Raw genomic sequence first — 17,691 nt, forward strand, 5'->3', positions numbered from 1 at the left:
GGAGAATGTTTCTGATTATAATACAGGATGAAGAATCAAGTTCAGATGATTCTGAATTGGACATGCCTCAAATCAAACTGGGCGGTGAGGAAGTTTTCAAAAATTGGGATAAATTATTCAGTTACCTTCCAGAGGAAAATCAAAATGACCAGTAAGCATTATTATGATTATATGGGGAGATATATGGGAATAAGCTGGGAAGTACTAATTTGGTCATGCCTGATGAAGATATAGGACATGGTGTTCCAATTAAGCAAAATCCTTTAAGTCTTAACTCTCTAAAGTTGGCATAGGTTCAAAAAGAGATTGAACGCATGTTGGAAAGTTAGTTGCATAAATGGAGCTCACCCATTGTAATACTGCCAAAACCAGATGGCACCCAACGATTATGTGTGGACTGTCGCAAAGTCAATGCAGTTACAAAATCTGATTCATATCCTATTCCACACTTGGAACTTATATTTCTAAGGTGGACTTATTTAGAGGTTACTAACAGGTACCTTTGACTGCAAGAGCAAAGAAAAGTTTGGCTTTCATAACACTGAATGGACTAGACCAGCTTAAAGTCACACCCGTTGGTACGAAAAATGTGTTAGCCACATTTTGAAGACTCACCAATAAGGTAATTTTTGGATTACTCAGTTGTGTGATGCACATTGATGATCTGGTAATTTTTAGTCACATTTGGAACATCTATTGGAATTATTCGACTGACTTCAAGAAGCGGGCTTGGTGATTAGATTAGATTACTTACAGTGTGGAAACAGGCCCTTCGGCCCAACAAGTCCACACCGGCCCGCCGAAGCAAAACCCACCCATTCCCCTACATTTACCCCTTTTTACCTAACACTACGGGCAATTTAGCATGGCCAATTCACCTAACCTGCACATCTTTGGACTGTGGGAGGAAACCGGAGCACCCGGAGGAAACCCACGCAGACACGGGGAGAATGTGCAAACTCCACACAGTCAGTCGCCTGAGTCGGGAATTGAACCCGGGTCTCTGGCGCTGTGAGGCAGCAGTGCTAACCACTGTGCCGCCCGTGATAAACATGGCTAAGACTGAGTTTAAAACCCTAGTGAAGGTTTTGGCTATGCCATTGGACATGGACAAATGGCCCCACAGGATGTGAAAAAAAAAGATTATTGCGGGGGTTTCCCATACCATTGCCGAACAGGGAAGTACTATGATTCCTGGAACTGGGTGATTCTTCTCGGAAGTTTGTACCGAATTTTAGCAGTGCGGTTACTCTACTGACTGACTTGTTGAAGAAGTGCAGAAAATTTCAGTGGATGGAAGAATGTCAGAAGGCATTTGACAGCCTGAAAGCTGAGTTAACCAATGCCCCATTGTTAGCCACACCTAATTACACAAAGCCATTCAAGGTGGCTATCGATGCAAATGACATGGATGTTGGTGTTTACTCTTACAAGGCAATGGGAAGATAGAAAGACAAATTCGATAATTTTCCAGAAAATTGAAGAATAATCAACAGAAATATTCCATAATTGAGAAACAGATCTTGTGTTTAGTGTTGACACTACAACATTTCAACATTTGTATTGTCAGTAATGAGACAATTATATATTCTGATCATAACTCCTTCAAGATTTTTAGAAAAAAAATTAGAATAACAATTACAGACTGTTTAGATGGAGATTATTATTGCAGCCATTCAATTAGAAAATTAGACACGTGGCAGGATGAGACAGTGTATTTGCCGATGCATTGTTGTAACTTTGATGAACAAGGATAGGATGGAGGCGGTTGGTGGTGGGAAAAAAACAAACTGAAATGGACTGTTGTAGTCAATATTTTTATAATAGAGTTATGGACAAAGGATTTTAAAAACGAAGACATCTTTGTATATTGATGGTTCTTTTTTTAAGAGTGGAGGTGTAATGATACTACGGCATTAAGAGGTGTATTTTGTCTCAGCTTTATTAAAAAAAAAGCCAATAAAGTAAACAGCTTGTGAGGGTTTTTTTTAAAGTTGAAACAATAGAAACAGCCTGAATGGGCAGGGTCAAGCTCCCAATTTTTAGTTTTAGTTTCAGCAGTTGCTGGCGTCTTGAAGCTGGATGTAGAAGCTCTTATTCCTCTCTCTGTTACAGATCAAACTTGGTTCTATTAGGATTGCATTTGAATCAATCTATTTTACTGAATTTACCTTGGCCAAAGATGTGTTTATGAGATGTTACTTTAATGAAACAGTTAATTAGCAGTAGGTAGTATATATTAATTTGTTAAGCACTTCAACAGTGCTACACTTAAACCAATTATTTTATTTTATTTTGTTTGTATTTCAATTAAAGTAAATGAATAAAGCGTGTTTTGTTTCAAGTCTGATAGCTTGAACAGTCAAATTGGTTCTGAAACACGATGCCTTACACTTACCTTTAAAGTAAGAAAAAGTTAGGCTAAAGACTATCTTCTTGATACATTTTGTAGGGCTTTGGTCTGGTCCATTACAAATTGAATGGACCTACGGAGTCCTAATTTGAAAAATAGTTGTCACAACAGCCTGTCGAGTTATGTGACATCATGACACCTCAACACTTCATGCGGTTCCAATATATGGAAGGGAATGTCTGCATGTGTACCTTGTTCCACAAAGTATGCTGTATTGTCACATTAAAAACATTCAGCTTTCAAGATTTCAGGAGCGTTACTCATCAAAACGTTGCACCCAATATGTTTGAAACTAGGCTTAAAGTATGCCAAGAGATCTTCTTGCGATTGTGTTGACCACATGGGCTCATGACACTTGAAATTAAATGCAGAATAATATGGGGCAGTAATTGGTAAGAAGCATGAGGAAAAATTGTGTGTAAGAACAAAGTAACACAATGTTTTGAAAGCAACAGAACAGGGTTACCATGCAGCTAATAATATGTATGAGATCTTGGCTTTGTAAATAGAGGCATAGAGTTCAAAAACAAGGATTATGCTCAAACTTTAAAGGGCTTAGCTGGAGTATTGAATCAAATTCGAGGCTCCATTAGTTTTGATGGATATGAAAGCTTTGGACGACATACTGAAGAGATAAGGAATTATAATTATGTAGATAAAATAGAAAGTTAGTCTTGTTTCTCTTTCAAGGAGAGAAAGCTAAGAGGTAAATTGACAGATGCAATTAAAGTCATGAATGGTTTACATAGACTGAGGAAAGAGAAATTGTTTCTAATGTCAGAACAGCCAATAACTAGGAGATCCAAATATAAGGTGATCAGGTAAAGAATCAGAGACATGAGCATATGTGTTGTCATGCAATAGTGGTTAGGATTTAGAATGCACTTTCTGATAAGGTGATGGAAACAGATTGAATAGTTGCTTTCAAAAGGTAATTAGATAAATGCCTGAAAAAAAATTAAAGTTGCAGTGTTATGGGGAATGAACAAATGAGTGGGGGTTACTTTATTGCACTTTGAAAGACCTGATGCAGATTAGATGGTCTATAAGGTCTTCTTCTGTGTTGTACTATTTTCTGATATTCATGTGAATAGGTCAAGAGACAGGGACAATTTCTGAATTACTCCTGGAAATCATTTCCCAATAAACAATCTTAAGTGTTACCAATCCATTGTCATGTTGTATCACTTGGTTAGTTAATTATATGTTATTACAAGATAACTACTTCTGTTTTTCAAGCTGTTACATATTTGAAGGATACTCACCTCCTGCTGGTGGCACGACCTGATCCAACAATTTCATGCTTGTACGTTTCCAGATTTTTTTAATAATTGCTCGAAGTTCTTCGTTTGCTTGTTCCAAATTACCTGTTCAGACAGGACATTGCATTTCAAACACAGGTCCTGAAATTAAAGCCACAATCCAACCCAATATACTAAATAATATTCTCTTACCTGTCGTGATGGTGAGGAATTTTTCTGGTTCTGCTAAAAATGGATTTGTGTTGCCACTGTGACTGCACTACTTTCAGATTTGGACCTCCTTTGATATTTACTTATGTCAAATGGGTGACTTGCTGGTTTACAGCTTAAAATATGTAGGTTCTGCATAGAGAAGGCAGATGCTAGTGCCCCTAGGTGCCAAGTGGTTGCATGGGGCCATTACATTTAATTGAAAATGAGACCACATAAGGTTGGAAAGTTTATTCTGAAATGTCTTTCAAAATACAGAAATTAGCCTTTTTGAAATAGCTTCCACATTTACCTGGTGTTTGACCCTAATCTATACATTTATATAGTCTCCTATCTGCTTTGGACTGGAGGGTTGGGTGCCCACTTAAAACTTGTCTTAAATTTTAATTAAGCAGACATATACTCAAGTTCTCTTCTAGATATTGTTCTATGAATCATCCATCTTTCAGACAAGTAGGCAGTTAAAAATCCTCTCTAGTGAGTTCCCTTCTCTAAACATTTATTTAACCTAGTTCTCTATAAAAAAAGTTAATAATAAATGTCTCAAAGAAGGCATCTCAGCAACATACCAAAATCATAGGCCACCACTGCTCACAAATCTGAAAGCAAAGAAATTGTTAAAGATTTATACCTTCAGTTTTGATCCTTAATGCAGTGCGAACCAATGCAAAGAGAGTTGCATTGAACATGACTGTGCCATCACTGTTTAAAGGCATATTCATGGATACCAAGCGCTGCATGGAACAACAAACAACGTGGCTTAGTGAAACAGTGTAAAGATTATTCCAACTCTTATTGTGAGATATCAAAGTTATGTGAATGAAACTAAACATACAGTCAAAGGAAAAGCAAAATCCAGTTTTAAAAATGAAGAAAATCAACAAGCTTTTTTTCAAAATATGGATAATAAAACCAGAATAAAACCCGAACAGGTTTGATCATAAGAAATGGCTTCCAAATTCATTTTTATCCATACAACTTTTCCTATTATTATTTTTAAACAGACAGTATATCTTGGATAGGCCAATAAGAACTATAGGCATAATTTTACTTTTATCAGATGTTTTAATCTTGTTGAATCATGTGGAGAGCTTCTCTCCATGAAGCCTAGTGAGTTTTCTTGATTGATCATTTCAAATTGCACTTATTAATTACTTACCATACCCCTGCCCTTACCGCTCGTCCATTGTCTTCTGGATTCTACTAACTGCAATAAGCAGAAGAACTTGCCACTGTAGGGATACCTCCAAATAGACCTGGCACCTGTAGCACCCTAAAAAGGTTACTGTGCATCTGGACAAGCACCATCATCCAAAGCTTTCCTGCACAGTTTAAGATATTTGCCCCCAATAAGGCAAATAAAAAGAAAATTGGAGGCTTGCTTTGTGGACAGATTATCACTTGTGGAAGTCCTGGTGGACTGGATGACACAGAGCAGCTACATCCTATTCACCAGAACCAGCAGAAAATGCCACACAATTAGATCCTGGCAGTTTGGTCCATGATTCCCACCTGGGTTACTGAAGGAATGACCAGCAGCAAAAGAAGGTGATCAATGACCTTCTCTGCTCAGCCAGGGTAAGGTTTGTCATCTTATGTCTGCTACCTCATTTATGTCTCTACTCATTTCACCATTACCACTGCACCCACCTCATATGAAGGATCATGCTCTCCCCCTCACGCTATTGAATGCGATATTTTTCTTACTTGCTGTCAGTTAGCCCAACCTTCTGAGTCACTAATGCAGGGCATATAACTATTTTCCCCACCAGTACTCTCACTAACAGTTGTATAATCTGCTTTCATCTCATTCAATACTTCTCTTTCTCACATTCCAGGAGAGAAGAGGCTGGAATTGGGCAGGGTGAGTAGTGAGCTAACTAAAATTCAGGTTATCATCATATATGAGGAGAGAACTCAGGCTTTGACCACTTGGATAGCTAACTGACCATATCCCAGCAGTGGAGTCGTAATAGAGGGTGTCCTTGACTACTGTACTGGGACCTTGACTGAAGGCTGAATCCCCTGACTGAGGACTACTAACAACCATGACAAACATCCTGGCTCTGTGTCTGCGATAAACAGCAAAACAAGGCAAAAGTGGTGTGAGCCTGGCAGCTTTGGTTGGTGGGCAAGGTGCAAAGTACAGAGCGAGACAGGGATGCTGTGGGCATCCTGATAGACTGAAGGTGAGTGAGTGCTAAAAGAGCAAGTGAACAGCCCTGAGATGCAGCCTGATTCAATCCATGAGCTGAAGCTATGTTCCTCTATACAGTGTCTGTGTAGCAGCATTTCAATAGTAGTCATCTATGTACACCGAAGTGCAGCATTAAATTTTAGAAGGTCCCGTAAATGGATCAGAAAAGTGTCATGAGGTTCTTGGGAAGTGGCAGATTTGGAATGCCAGTATCCATAGTCATGGCAAGAGAGCAGCAGGTGCTTGGAAATTGCCCTGAGATGTTGTTGTTGGGTGTCAAGAATGCCGGATTGGAGGAGTAAGAGATAAGCTAAAGTCACTTTCATGTCAGAAATTGTTGATATATAGTTTCCTTGTTGCGGGTGATAGGATAGAAAACTCATATTAATGATGTGAGATTTGCAGTTAATAATGCAGATAATAAGCAGCAATTTCTGTGAATTAGCAGATCACTGCTTCCTAATGAGAATTTTGTCTTAAGATCCGGAACTCTATTTGAGAATGTAATGTGTTGTTCCTGCGAGAAAGTCCTTGCCCAACTTTGCACATGATTCCCCCAGATATCTTGTCGTAGTCTATGTCATTGAGGGCCCCACAGGATTCAGCTCCAGGTACAGAAAATCAGAAGGTTTTCCTAATTTGTATTTGCTTCTTATTCCCAATTTTCATCCAAGTGCTCCACCTATATGTTTTACAGAATCAAATGCAATAAATGTGTGGTTATAGATAGAGTAATCCAGATATCTGGACTAATAATTGTAGGACTTAAAGTTCAAATCCCATGTAATAATCTGAGAATTTGAATTGCCAAAATAATCTCTAAACACTGAGAATTCAGTTTCTTTGTGTGCTACAGTATAAAAATAATTTGAGGCATGACACTTACTAAGTATAGCATGTTTCAGAGGAACAGACAACTTTGGGCAGATGGTTCCTAAAGCTTTGCACTACTGCAGATTATTTGTCATGATCAGTCACCAACTCCATTATCACATAGCTAAAATAAATCGTCTTATTAGAATTAATCTGGAATTAAGAATCTAGTGATGACTACAAAACCTTTATTGATTATTCGAAAAAGCCATTTGGTCCACTAATGTCCTCCAGAGAAGGAAATCCATTATCCTTACCTGGTCTGGCCTACGTATGATTCCAGACCCACAGCAATATTGCTGACCATCAACGACCCTCTGAAATGGCCTAGCAACCCACCCAGTTGTATCAATTGCTGTGAAGTCTCAACAAATAAATGAAATAGGGCAAACCATCTGGCATTGATTCCTGACAATGGGAGCTTTGCAAGCTTTCTACAGCAGGATTATCCTCACATTTTTTACAATCAGTATGCACTTGTAAACCTCAATTCCAAGTCTATAAAAATCAAATCTAATGCTGATCTTGCATTTGTGCACCTCCTCTGCAGCTGTAATTTTACATGCCTCACTCTGTTTAAACGTCCAATGATCTGTATGTCCTTGTATGTTATGATCTGCCTGTACTGTTTGCAAAGCAAAACTATACATCGGTACATGTGACAACAACAATAATCAAATAAACATCAGTGGAAAAGACAGTAAACAGAAACAGCCCTGTCAAGTCTGCAAAGCCCTCCTTACTAACATCTGGGGGCTAGTGTCAAATTGGGTGAGCTGACTCACAGAGTAGTCAAGAAACAGTCTGACATATTCATACGCATGGAATCAGACCTTACAGACAATGTCCCACACATCACCATCACCATCACCATCCCTGAATATATCTTGTCCCACTGGCAGGACAGACCCAACAGGGGTGACAACATAATGATGTACAGTCATAGCTTCACAGAGCATGGAAACAGACCCTTCAGTCCAACTCATCCGCACCAACCAGATATCCACAACTAGTCCCATTTGCCAGCATTTGGCCAAAATCCCTCTAAACCCTTCCAATTCATGTACTCATCCAGATGCCAATTAAATGTTGTAATTATACTTGCCTCCACCATCTCCTCTGGCAGCTTGATTGAGTTTTTTCAACAACGTTTTGGGAAGTTAACACCAAAACTTCTAGTGCCTCATTAGCTGCCTTTTTTAAGACCTGAGAGTGATGTTTATCAGGACCTGGAGGCATATTAACCTGTAACTCCATCAGTTTGCTCAGTATTGTTTCTCCAGTGATTAAAATTTCACCATGTTCCTTCTAATTACAGGTATTAAAATTCAATCTTTTTGTATTCGCTACAGTGAATGTAGAAACAAAATAGTTAATTATATTTTCCATTTCTTCCTACCATTCCCCTCTTCTAGAGAACCAATACATACTTTATTTATCCTTTTCCTTTTTAACTCTTGCTGTCTGTTTATACATTTCTAGGTAGCATCTTCTTATGATTTACTTGTCTTGATTAACCTTTTAAACAAACATTGACAGGTCCTCCCCTTGTCATTTTTATTTACAGAAAGGTTTTACTTATTGCGGGCATTATGAGGTACCCTTAAAAAGTCTCACTGCTGCTCTACTAATCCATTATCAGTTCATTTCAGCTAGATCTGCTCCCATGCCCACATAGTTGCCTTTACTAAAGTTTAAAATACTGTTCACGGACATATTCTTCTCCCTTCAAACTTAATATAAAATTCAATTGTACTATGATCATTGCTATCTTTACTCTGAGGTCATGAATTGACTTTGTCACATTACACAATACCAAGCCTAACATACCTGGTCTCGGGTCTCTTTTAGAACGTGCTCCTTTAGGAAACCATCTCAAAAGCATTATGTGAGCTACTCATCAAGCTATTCTCCCAATACAATTTTTTCTAACTGATATGTAGACCTGGACATATGGAAGATGGGTTGGCTTGCCTAAATATTGTCCAAGCCATTTGGTGTCTCAAGTCATTTGGCCCCTCAAGCCTGCCCTACCATTCAACAAGGTCTTAGCTGATCTGCTCCAGATCTAACTCCTCTTTTCTGCTAGCTCAGTCTAGCTGTCAACTCCCTGATATTTCAAAAAATCTACCTTGTCTTTAAATAATCTCTGTGGATCAAGCTTCCACAACTCTCTGAGATAGACATTCTCTGCCCTCTGGGAGAAGACTTTACTTTGCAGTTTTAAATGAGGATTCCCTTATTCTGTAACTGTGTTCCCTAATTCAGGACTTTCCTAATAGTGGAAATACCTTCTTAACAACTACCCTGCCAAGCCCCTTCAGAATCTTTAATGTTTCAATAAGATCACCCCTCATTCTTCTACATGCAAGTCATAAATGGTTTATCTTTTCTTCATAAGTCAACCCTTCATCCCAGCCTGGTAAATCTGTTTTGAACAGCCACCAATGTCAGGATATCTGAACTATACAAAGTACTCTAGGTGAGGCCTCAACAACACCCTGCTCAATTGTAACAAAGTTTCCCTGTTTCTAAATTCCAAGCTTTAAATATTAACTTCAATGGATTTCTCTTGAGGTAATGGAAGAAGGTAACTGAAATAAGTGAGGTAATCTGTTTAGAATTCCAAACGTTATTTGATAAACTGCCACAGATTAGGCTTTCCAGTAAATTTGAAGTACATGGAACTAAATTTACTGTGACAGCATGTGTACAAACTTCTCTGATTCTTAAAAGTTTGTTTGCAAGATGTACGTGTCACTGGCTAGACCACAATTTCTTCATTATCAGTAAACAGGGAGCATTGGTCAGTGGCTGCTTTTTTGGATTTAGGGAAGATATGTAGTGGATTATCCCAGACACTGGTACAAGACCAAGGCTTTTTTTGATGCATGGTGATGACCAAACTCAGGTACTAATGGCATAATTTGCAAATAATGCAAGACTGAGAAGTACTGTGAACTTTGAGAAAGATAGTATTAAATTAAAGGAGGCACATTCTGACCTATGGAATGGGCGAATATGTAGCAAACAAAATTTAATTCATAGGTATGTAAAATGACATATTTTGGAAGGAACAATGAGTAGAAGCAACGTAAAGTGAAAGTCATATTCTAAAGTGTAGATGAAAGATAGGGTACATGAACACAAATTATTGACAGAGGCAAAGCAGCTTGTGAAATTAGTTAAAATTAGAATCTGTGCTTCTAAATAGGACCAGATTTTCATACTGACTTTGGTGCTCATACATCAAGATCAATTGCTCGGAGCCAGGCTGGCAGAGCCATTTTCCTGTAAAAGATCTCTTAAGTGACTACCTCTAAGTTCACCATTCAATCAAGGATGGAAAGTGGGCTCTTGATGCTACAAGTCCAATTATATGGCTGGCAACTCTAACCTTGGCATACCCACTGACAGAGCTGGTTGTTGTTCAGTAGGTTGGGCAAAAACAGGGTGTCTCAAAATGGACGTGCTCTAGCAGTAAAGTATTTTCTTTGAACAAAGGCTAAGCAAACAGATTTCTCTGATTGAAGGGCTGACTTCATTGACCTCACAAAGGTGACCTTGACACTGGAAAACTTTTATTTCATTCCTAATATAGGCCTCATATAAGTGATTTGGCTTCAAAGTAATAATCCTCGTATCTACTCTGGAAAACGTTTCTGGCAGTGGAAATGTATCAGGGATTGTCTTACTGCTGCTCCCCTGTGGCTGCAGAAATTTTGCCATATTACAGATTACAAAATCAAGGAAATTATGATGAACATTTAAAGAATTTATATTTAGGCTCAACTGGAGTATTTTGTACAATTCTGGCTACTGCACTTCAGAAAAAATGTGAAGACTTCAGAGAGACTGCAGGAAAAAAAAGATGAAAAGACTTCAACCAGGTGGATAAATTGTACAAGCCTCGGTTGTTTTTGTTCGAGTGGAGAAACTTGAGAGAAGATTTAGTGGAGGTGCACAACATGATGACGAGTCTAAATAAAAATAAACTGTCTCTATGGCTGGAACTTTATCAGCTAATGATGCATGAGTGCCAAAGAAATATTGAGAGTTATCTTTCCAAAGCATACTAAGATTACTTACTTTGCAGGCCACTCTATGTGGACACAACTTGCCAAATCCCAAAGGCGGTTGTATCCTTCTCAGGAGAGTAACCACATCTAAGTGCTTGATGCGACCCCTGAAACAATATAAACAGAACAATGTAATTATTGACTAAAAATGTTTTGCTCTTTTTGTCTGAGTATGGGTTGTCCTTTCTACTAATTTCTTCTTTTTCTTTTCAATCGATTCTCTACATGTCATCTGTATAGAAGGTTATATAGAGTCATAGAGATGTACAGCACAGAAACAGACCCTTCGGTCCAACTCATCCATGCCGACCAGATATCTTAAATTAATCTAGTCCTATTTTACAGCATTTGGCCCACATCCCTCTCAACCCTTCCTAATATGTACCCATCCAGATGCCTTTTAAATGTTGCAATTACAAGAGTCTTCACCACTTCCTCTGGCAGGTCATTCCATACATGCACCAGCCTCTGTGTGAAAATGTTGCCTCTTAAGTCCCAGCAATATCCTCCCCAAGTACAGCTGTAATTTTATCCTTATCAAAAATGCCACCCCCATCCCTCTTGACCCCCTTTCTATCCTTCTCTAGCATTTGTATCGTGGAACATTAAGCTGCCAGTTCAGCCCGAACCATATCTCTGTAATTGCTATGATGTCCCAGTCCCATGTTTCTAATCATGCCCTGAGTTCATCTGCCTTACCTGTTAGGCTTCTTGTATTGAAATAAATGCAGTTTAATTGATCAGTCCTCCTCGTTTGCTGCTTTTGTTCCTGCCTGCCCGGACTGTTTGACTTGCTCCTTTTCCCAACTGTACCACTCTCAGACTGATCTTTTTCCTCACTATCTCCCTGGGTGTCACCCCCTTCCCCTTACTAGTTTAAATACTCCCAATCTTCCTATCAGTGTATTAGTACCCTTCTAATTCATGTGTAATTCATCCTTTTTAAACAGGTCACTTCTACTCCAGAAGAGATTCCAATGATCCAAAAATGTGAACCCTCCTTTTTAAATTCCTGCGTAACTTGCTGTTCTTCCTTCAGATTCTCATCCTTTTCCCTTCCTATGTCATTAGTTCCAATATGTACAATGACCTCATGTTGGCCCCTCTCCCCTTTGAGAACATTCTGCACTCTCTCAGAGATATCCTTGATCCTGGCACCAGGGAGGCAACAGACCATTCTGATTTTTCGCTGTCGGCCGTAGAAATGTCTGTCTGTGCCTCTGATTAGAGAATCCCATATCATATCGCTTGGAACCTGACGTACTCCTTGTTGTATTAGAGCCAGTCTCAGTATGGGAAACTTGGCTGCTCATGCTACACTCTCCTGAGAGTTCATCACCCCTTAAATTTTCCACAACAGCACAGTTATTTGAGATGGGAATAGCCACAGGAGACTCCTGCACTACCTACCTCTCTAGCTTCCTGCAGGTAACCCATCTAACTGACATTTTCTATGGTTTTTCTCCCTTCCTATAAATGCCATCCATCACACTCCCTAGCTCTTGTAAATTCCTCATTGCCTCTAACTGCCGCTCCAACCAATCCATGCGATGTGGCAGAATTTGCAACCACAGACACTTCCTGCAGACATAATCATGAGTAATATGGAATTCTTTCTAATTTCTCACATCCAAAAGGAAGAACACATCTCTCTACTATAGGCCATCTTTGCATCTTAACAATGTACAGACCCAGAAAATAGCACTGTCTTACTGCTCCACGCTAACTTAGTACCTATGTTTTATACTTTTCAAATTTAATCAAGGGACAGTCTCAATAAAACATATAATCAAAAAAGAACCCACTCTACTCCCTACTGTAGGTTTACAGCAAGGCTACACTTAAAAACTATACACTTAGCTGCTTCCACGCTATGACCATGCTATGGAGTTTGCACGTTCTCCCCGTGTCTGCGTGGGTTTCCTCCGGGTGCTCCAGTTTCCTCCCACAGTCCAAAGATGTGCGGATCAGGTGAATTGGCCATGCTAAATTGCCCATAGTGTTAGGCAAGGGGCAAATGTAGGGGTATGGGTGGGTTGCGCTTTGGCGGGTCGGTGTGGACTTGTTGGGCCGAAGGGCCTGTTTCCACACTGTAAGTAATCTAATCTAATCTCATCTAAAAGACCTCTCCGACACAGGTTCCTCCAAGGTCAGCTGTGAATTTCAGTGTTTGTTAATTTTTCTTAGATGCATGCTGATGTCCAACGATACTTGAACTCAAACAGTAAAGGCAGTATCTGTGCAGACTTACTGCTGTGTCAGACAGGTTTTTCTTCTCTGACCATGTGGTCTCTACCTTTACCTCTCCTCCTCCTTTTTAAAGTGCCATTGTTTTGATCTCTCCAAAACAATGCAACTGCTCCTGGAATTCACAGAAATCAGCTCTAACACCTAAAATACCTCAAAGACGTTGCAGCTCTTACAACCACAATTTTTTTTTCCAGTCTTCAACATGTTTTCAGCATTTTACATGAGGTTTGAAAGCACCACTTGATTGAGAACATTTTAGCACACTGCAATTAATGATGTGCCGCATGGATCAACGCTTGGGCCTCAGTAACCTTCAATCACTCTTAGTGGTGTGGATGAAGGGATTAAAAACATTATAAGCACATTTGATATGATATAAAGATAACTAGAAAGCAATTTTTGAGGAGAACACAAAAAGTCTGCAAAGGGCCAGCAGCTTTTCAGCAGTAGTCACTTAGGATTTATGGCCACTGCTAGGACTGCACTTAGCTAGGAGCAATATCATGGATGACACCCTTGAATCAGGTAAACGGGGGGGGGGGCGGCGGTTGGAAATAACAGAACAGTCACCCAGACCCCAACAAGGAGGGAACAGTGAAATGGTGCTAAGAGATAGAAATGTTTTGATTGGTGTATCGTTTGCCACTAGGGGGTTCCTCTCTGCAGCACAGAATCTCCAAACAGCAGGTCACTACACACCTGGTCACAGAGGCGTTGTAAAAACTGCAGACAAAGACATAAAGGCTGAAGCATAAGGTTTTATTGATGATGTCCTCATTGGTGGAGGTGTCTCCCAGTAGTCTACCTTTGGAAGTAGAAGGAGGATCTAAACCGGCATTTGGTTTGACACTTAAGTATTTCAATTGGCCTCTTTGCCAGATTGGAATCCTTGACCGTACCCATGCTGAAGGGGTTGCATGGAGTCAGTAAAACCATGGAGTTTAATTTAGATAAATATGAGGTTTTGCATTTTGATAAGGCAAAGTAGGACCCTGGAGAGTGTTGCCGAATAGAGACTTAGGGGTGCAGGTGCATAGTTCTCTGCAAGTGGAGTCACACGTAAATTGGTGGTGAAGGAAGTGCTTATTATACAAAATACGGAGGCATGGGATTGAGGGTAATTTAGCAGTTGGGATCAGAAATTGGCTAGCTGAAAGAAGTCAGAGGATGGTGGTTAATGGGAAATGCTTATCCTGAAGTTCAGTTACTAGTGGTGTACTGCAAGGATCTGTTTTGGGTCCACTGCTATTTATTATTTTTTTAAATGACCTAGAAGAGGGTGTAGAAGGATGGGTTAGTAAATTTATGGATGACACTAAGGTCGGTGGAGTTGTGGACAATGCCGAAGGATGTTGCAGGTTACAAAGGGACATAGATAAGCTGCAGAGCTGGGCTGAGAGGTGGCAAATAGAGTTTAATATGAAAATGTGTGAGCTGATTCACTTTGGAATAAGCAACATGAATAGAGTACTGTGCTAATGGCAAGATTCTTGGCAGTGCAGATGAGCAGAGATATCTCTGTGTCCATGTTCATAGATCCCTGAAAGTTGGCACCCAGGTTGATAGGGTTGTTAAGAAGACATGCAGTGTGTTAGCTTTTATTGGTAGAGGAATTGAGTTTTGGAGGTATAAGGTCATGTTGCAGTTGCAAAACTCTTGTGCGGCCGCACTGGGAGTATTGCGTACAGTTTTGGTCACCACATTAGAGGAAGAATATGGAAGCTTTGAAAAGGATTCAGTGATGATTTACTAGGATGTTGCCTGGCATGGAGGGAAGGTCTTATGAGGAAAAGCTGAATGTTTACTTTGGAGAGAACAAGGTTGAGAGAAGACCTAATTGAGATAGATAAGATAATCAGAGGATTCGATAGGGTGGACAATGAGAGCCTTTTTTTCTTGGATGCTGATAGCTCGCATGGGGGGCATAGCTTTAAACGGAGGGGTGATAGATATAGGACAGATATCAGAGGTAGTTTCTTTATTTGGGAATTGTAGAGAACACCCTACCTGCAACAATAGTAGACTCGCCAAATTTAAGGGCATCTTAATGGTCATTGGATAAACATAAGAAGTAGCATAAGATAGGTAGGCTTCAGACTGGTTTCATAGGTCAGCAGAACATCGAGGGCCGAAGGGTCTGTGCTGCGCTGTGAAGTTCTATGTTCTATGTTGGCACCCGTGCCTTCATTGATCAGAACATGGAATATAGTAGTTGGGATGTTCATGTTGTGACTGTATAGGACATCAGTGAAGCACTCTTAGAACACTGCATACAATTCTGGTTGCCCTTCAATAGGAAAGATGTTCTTAAACTTGAGTGGATGCAGAAAATAATACAAGGATGTTGCTGGAATTGGTGGGTTTGAGTTATAGGAAGAGGCTGAATAGCCTGTTTTTTTTCCCCCGGACCACTGGAAGCTGAGGTCTGACCTTACAGAGATTTATAAAATCATGAGGGGATTTGGTAGGGCGAATAGCCAAGGTCTTTTTCCTCGAGTGGGGGAGTCCAAAGCTAGATGGCATAGGTGTAAGATGAGAGGGTAACTTTTTCACACAGAGGGTGGTGCATGTATAGTACAACTTGCCAGAAGTGGCAGAGGCTAGTACAATTACAACATTTAAAAGGCATCTGGTTGAGTATATGAATAGGAAGGATTTAAAGGGATATGAACAAATGGGACTAGGTCAGATTGCGTTGTGGGTCTGTGCAGACAAGTTGGACTGAAGGACCTGTTTCTGTGCTGTATAGCTGTGACTGTATAACACTTTTCATCATTTTCCTTCTAGATTTGACAACCCCTTTTTTTATTTGCTCAAGGGATGTGGACGACTCTGGTTATGCCCACAGTTAAGGAGGTTAGGGAGATAGTTCCATGATTTTGACTCAGAGACTGTGAAGAATATCAGTATTCTTCCAAGTCAGGATGATGTTGGTTTAGAGGGAAACCTACAGGGTGGTACTCCTTTGCATTTGTTGTTCTTGTCCTTCTGTGTGCAAGGGATTGTGGGTTTGCAAGGTGCTGTCAGAGGAGTCTTGCTGAGATATTACAGTGCATCTTGTAAATGGTACACACTGCTGCCAAATGGTGTAAGGAATAAAGTTGAAGGTTGTTGAGTGTTGGAGATACATTCTTCCAGGCAAGTGGAGAGTATTTGATCACACTCCTGATCTATGATTTGTAGATGGTAGATAGGCATTGGGGAGTCAGGAGGTGAGTTACTCGCAGCAGAATTCCTAGCCTCTGACTTGTTCTAATAGCCACAGCATTTACATGACAATTCCAATTCAGTTTTTGGTCAATGGTGATGCCCAGATTGTTGATTGTGCATGACGTTGCAAAGGCATTGCCATTGAACTTCAAGGGACAATAGCTTGATTCTGTCTTGAAGAGATGGTCATTACCTCATACATATATGTCATAAATGTCACTTGCCATTTATTAGCCACTGTCACCTCACCTCTGGAGTTATGCTCTTAATGATGCCTGGACCAAGGCTGTAATGAGGTCAGGAGCTGTGTTGCCTTGGTGGATCATAAACTGACCATTAGTAAGCAGGTTATTCTTACCCAAGTTCTGTTTGTTAACACTGCCAATGACAACTTCCATCAGTTTGCTTATGATCAAGATTAGGCTGTTAGGAAAGTAATTGGCTGGGTTGGATTTGCCCTGCTTTTTGTGCACAGAACTCATCTGGGCAATTTTCCACGTTGTTGGGTAGATGCCAATGCTGTAACTGTACTGGAACAGCTTGGCTAGTGGTGTGGGTTCTGCAGCATATCTTCAATCATATTGCTGGCATGTTTTCAAGACCCAGAGTATTTTCATATCTAGTGCCTTCAGCCTTATCTTGATGGATTGACTTAAATTGGTTGAAGGTTTGCATCTGTGATATTGGAACCTCAGGAGGTTGAGATGAGTGATCTACTCAGCATTCTGACTCAATATGGAGGTAAATATTTCAGCTTTGCCTTTTGCACTGGTGTGCTGGGCTCCCCCATCATTGAGGCTGGGGATATTTGAGAAGTCTCCAATTCCTGTTATTTTCTAGTTTAATTGTCTAGAACCATTAGTGGCTGGATTTAGCAAGTCTGCAGAGTTTAGATCTGACCTCAGCAGGTCTGACTGCATCTGTGGGGAGAAAGTAGAGTTAGCGTTTTGAATCCAGTGATTCTTCACCAGAATTGAGGAGTTCTGATGAACATCAGTTCTAATGAAGAGTCACCAGGCTTGAAACATGAACTCTGCTTTCTTCCCAAAGATGTTACCAGACCTGCTGAATTTCTCCAGTAATTTCTGCTTTTATTTCACATCTCCAACATCTGCAGTTCTTTGTTTTATTTTAGATCTCATCTGTAGGTTGTGGGATTACTTAAACCTGCTTTATTACATGCTGCTTCTGCTATTT

The 17,691-nt window shown here is 40.0% G+C and overlaps 1 protein-coding gene across 1 annotated transcript in view; it reads right to left on the bottom strand.

Moving 5' to 3' along the window:
- The window catches only part of cacna1c (calcium channel, voltage-dependent, L type, alpha 1C subunit), a 1,009,638-nt gene that overhangs the window by 67,599 nt on the left and 924,348 nt on the right, over positions 1–17,691 (bottom strand). Inside the window, exons 37-39 of the mRNA XM_060839877.1 lie at positions 11,045–11,141; positions 4,517–4,619; positions 3,679–3,780 (exon numbers count right to left, since the gene is read on the bottom strand). Coding sequence (XP_060695860.1) covers positions 3,679–3,780; positions 4,517–4,619; positions 11,045–11,141 — 302 coding nt within the window. The remainder of the gene's footprint in view (positions 1–3,678; positions 3,781–4,516; positions 4,620–11,044; positions 11,142–17,691) is intronic.

The sequence above is a fragment of the Hemiscyllium ocellatum genome, chromosome 19 (genome assembly GCF_020745735.1).
Source record: "Hemiscyllium ocellatum isolate sHemOce1 chromosome 19, sHemOce1.pat.X.cur, whole genome shotgun sequence".
In the NCBI taxonomy this organism is placed as follows: Eukaryota; Metazoa; Chordata; class Chondrichthyes; order Orectolobiformes; family Hemiscylliidae; genus Hemiscyllium; species Hemiscyllium ocellatum.